The following is a 1822-nucleotide window of genomic DNA, read 5'->3' as shown; positions in this document are numbered from 1 at the left end:
GGCTCCCCCCTTCTGGTACTTGGGTGTCCCCCTCAACTCAAAGAAGCTATTCCTGACAAACTACGAACCTCTCCTGCACCAAATAAAAACAAGATTCTCATCTTGGTCTGTCAAATCTCTATCTTTTTCAGGACGCTTGCTACTCATAAAGTTTGTGATTGCAGGGATTACTACCTTCTGGTGCTCGGCCTTCAACTTGCCGAAAGCGTGTATCAACCGAATCAATTCTCTGTACAGCATTTTCCTGTGGAAAGGCAATATTGAAGGTCACAACTCAGCCAGAGTTTCTTGGGAAACGGTGGTGCTGACTAAACGACAAGGAGGCCTAGGGGTAAAAGATTTGTGTACCTGGAATAAAGCATGCACGCTTCGACTTCTTTGGCTCTTGTTTTTCAGGCCAGATTCTGTGTGGGTGCAATGGTTCAAAGAGGTTATTCTCTAAGGATCGCTGCATAACTACTGGACAACAACACCAAAACAATTATATTCCTGGCTAGTTAACAAGCTTTTGAAACTCAAGCAAGTTGTGTTCCCTCTGATAAAGATGCGTTTGCAAAATGGGGAATCAACAAGGTTCTGGTCAGCTAACTGGACTCCATTTGGAGATCTCACTACTTTCTTATCAGGGACTAATTCAAGAATGGGAATACCTCGCAATGCCATGGTTTCAACGCTGTACTCAAATGGAGTTTGGTGTCTTCCTCCAGCTACGTCAGAAGCTCGGATACAGCTCTATACTCACCTCACGACTCTTCACCTAACTGCAAATCAAAACTACTATGAGTGGAAAATCGAAGGTCGTGTGCACAACACTTACAAAACATGCACCGTCTACGATTATCTACGGGAGAGTAAACCTGATGTCCAATGGCACGGTGCGGTCTGGTTCTCCAAAGCTATTCTGCGCCACACTTTCCATACTTCGCTTGTAATCCAGAATTTCTTGCCTATTAGAGATCGACTGATAAGTTGGGACCTACAGGTGGATGATCGTTGCCTCCTATGCAATGCTCAACCGGAAAGTCGTGATCAGAATTACTTCTCTTACGCCTTCAGTAATGATTTGTGGCAGACTGTAACAAGAAGGTTGCAGCTACAACCGTCAACTACATGGCAGGACACTATTGATCGGATGATCTCTCTTCCTTCGCCGCTTCCTCATCGTCTCCTTATACTCCTAGCTTGGCAAGCCACTCTGTATTGGCTCTAGAATGAATGGAACGCTCGTCTCCACACAGCGACATTCCGATCAGCCAATCAGATTTTCACCATTATGGACAGGCAACTAAGGAACAAACTACAAAGCTTCAGGAAATCGAACCCGCCACGTTCTTCAACTATGATGCAAGATTGGCTCCGGTTTGATTGATCTCGACTACTTCTCTCTCTCGTCTGTCTTCTTCTCCTTCGGTGAAAACAAAGCGACGATTGATTCTACTGTTTAAATTAGTTACTGGTAATTGGGTATTGGGCTAAAATTGATTGTGCTTTTGGACTCTGATCAAAGTAAAGTTTATGGGCTATGGGCTTTTGTAAAAAGTTTTTATTTTTCTTTTATTCAATATTAAGAATGCAGTTTACAAAAAAAAAATTATGTCTAATGAAAAGCTCCAAACAACATTTTTAAATAGATTTATTAAAACTTCTTCTCTTTTTATAGTATTGACTAGATCTCGATCCATACAACTGTACGGGTGATTATTTTTATTTTTATACATGTAACTATTTGGTCTACATGATTAGTGGTATATAATTTTAATATTTATCAATTATTAATATTTTATTATATATTTTCAAATATAATAATTTTATAGTTTGTATG

General features: G+C 40.4%; 1 protein-coding gene across 1 annotated transcript; it reads left to right on the top strand.

Moving 5' to 3' along the window:
- The first annotated feature begins 544 nt into the window (after window positions 1–544).
- Window positions 545–1210, top strand: LOC108858627 (uncharacterized). The gene has a single exon (XM_018632523.1). It carries the CDS (start codon window positions 545–547, stop codon window positions 1208–1210), a length of 666 nt encoding a protein of 221 aa, XP_018488025.1.
- The last annotated feature ends 612 nt before the right edge of the window (window positions 1211–1822 follow it).

This window comes from Raphanus sativus, chromosome 5 (assembly GCF_000801105.2).
Source record: "Raphanus sativus cultivar WK10039 chromosome 5, ASM80110v3, whole genome shotgun sequence".
Lineage (NCBI taxonomy): Eukaryota > Viridiplantae > Streptophyta > Magnoliopsida > Brassicales > Brassicaceae > Raphanus > Raphanus sativus.
This window is presented reverse-complemented; position numbering and strand designations above follow the sequence as displayed.

Coding starts and splice junctions, on each gene's coding strand:
- LOC108858627 (XM_018632523.1), top strand. CDS start 545: ATGCGTTTGCAAAATGGGGAATCAACAAGGTTCTGGTCAGCTAACTGG.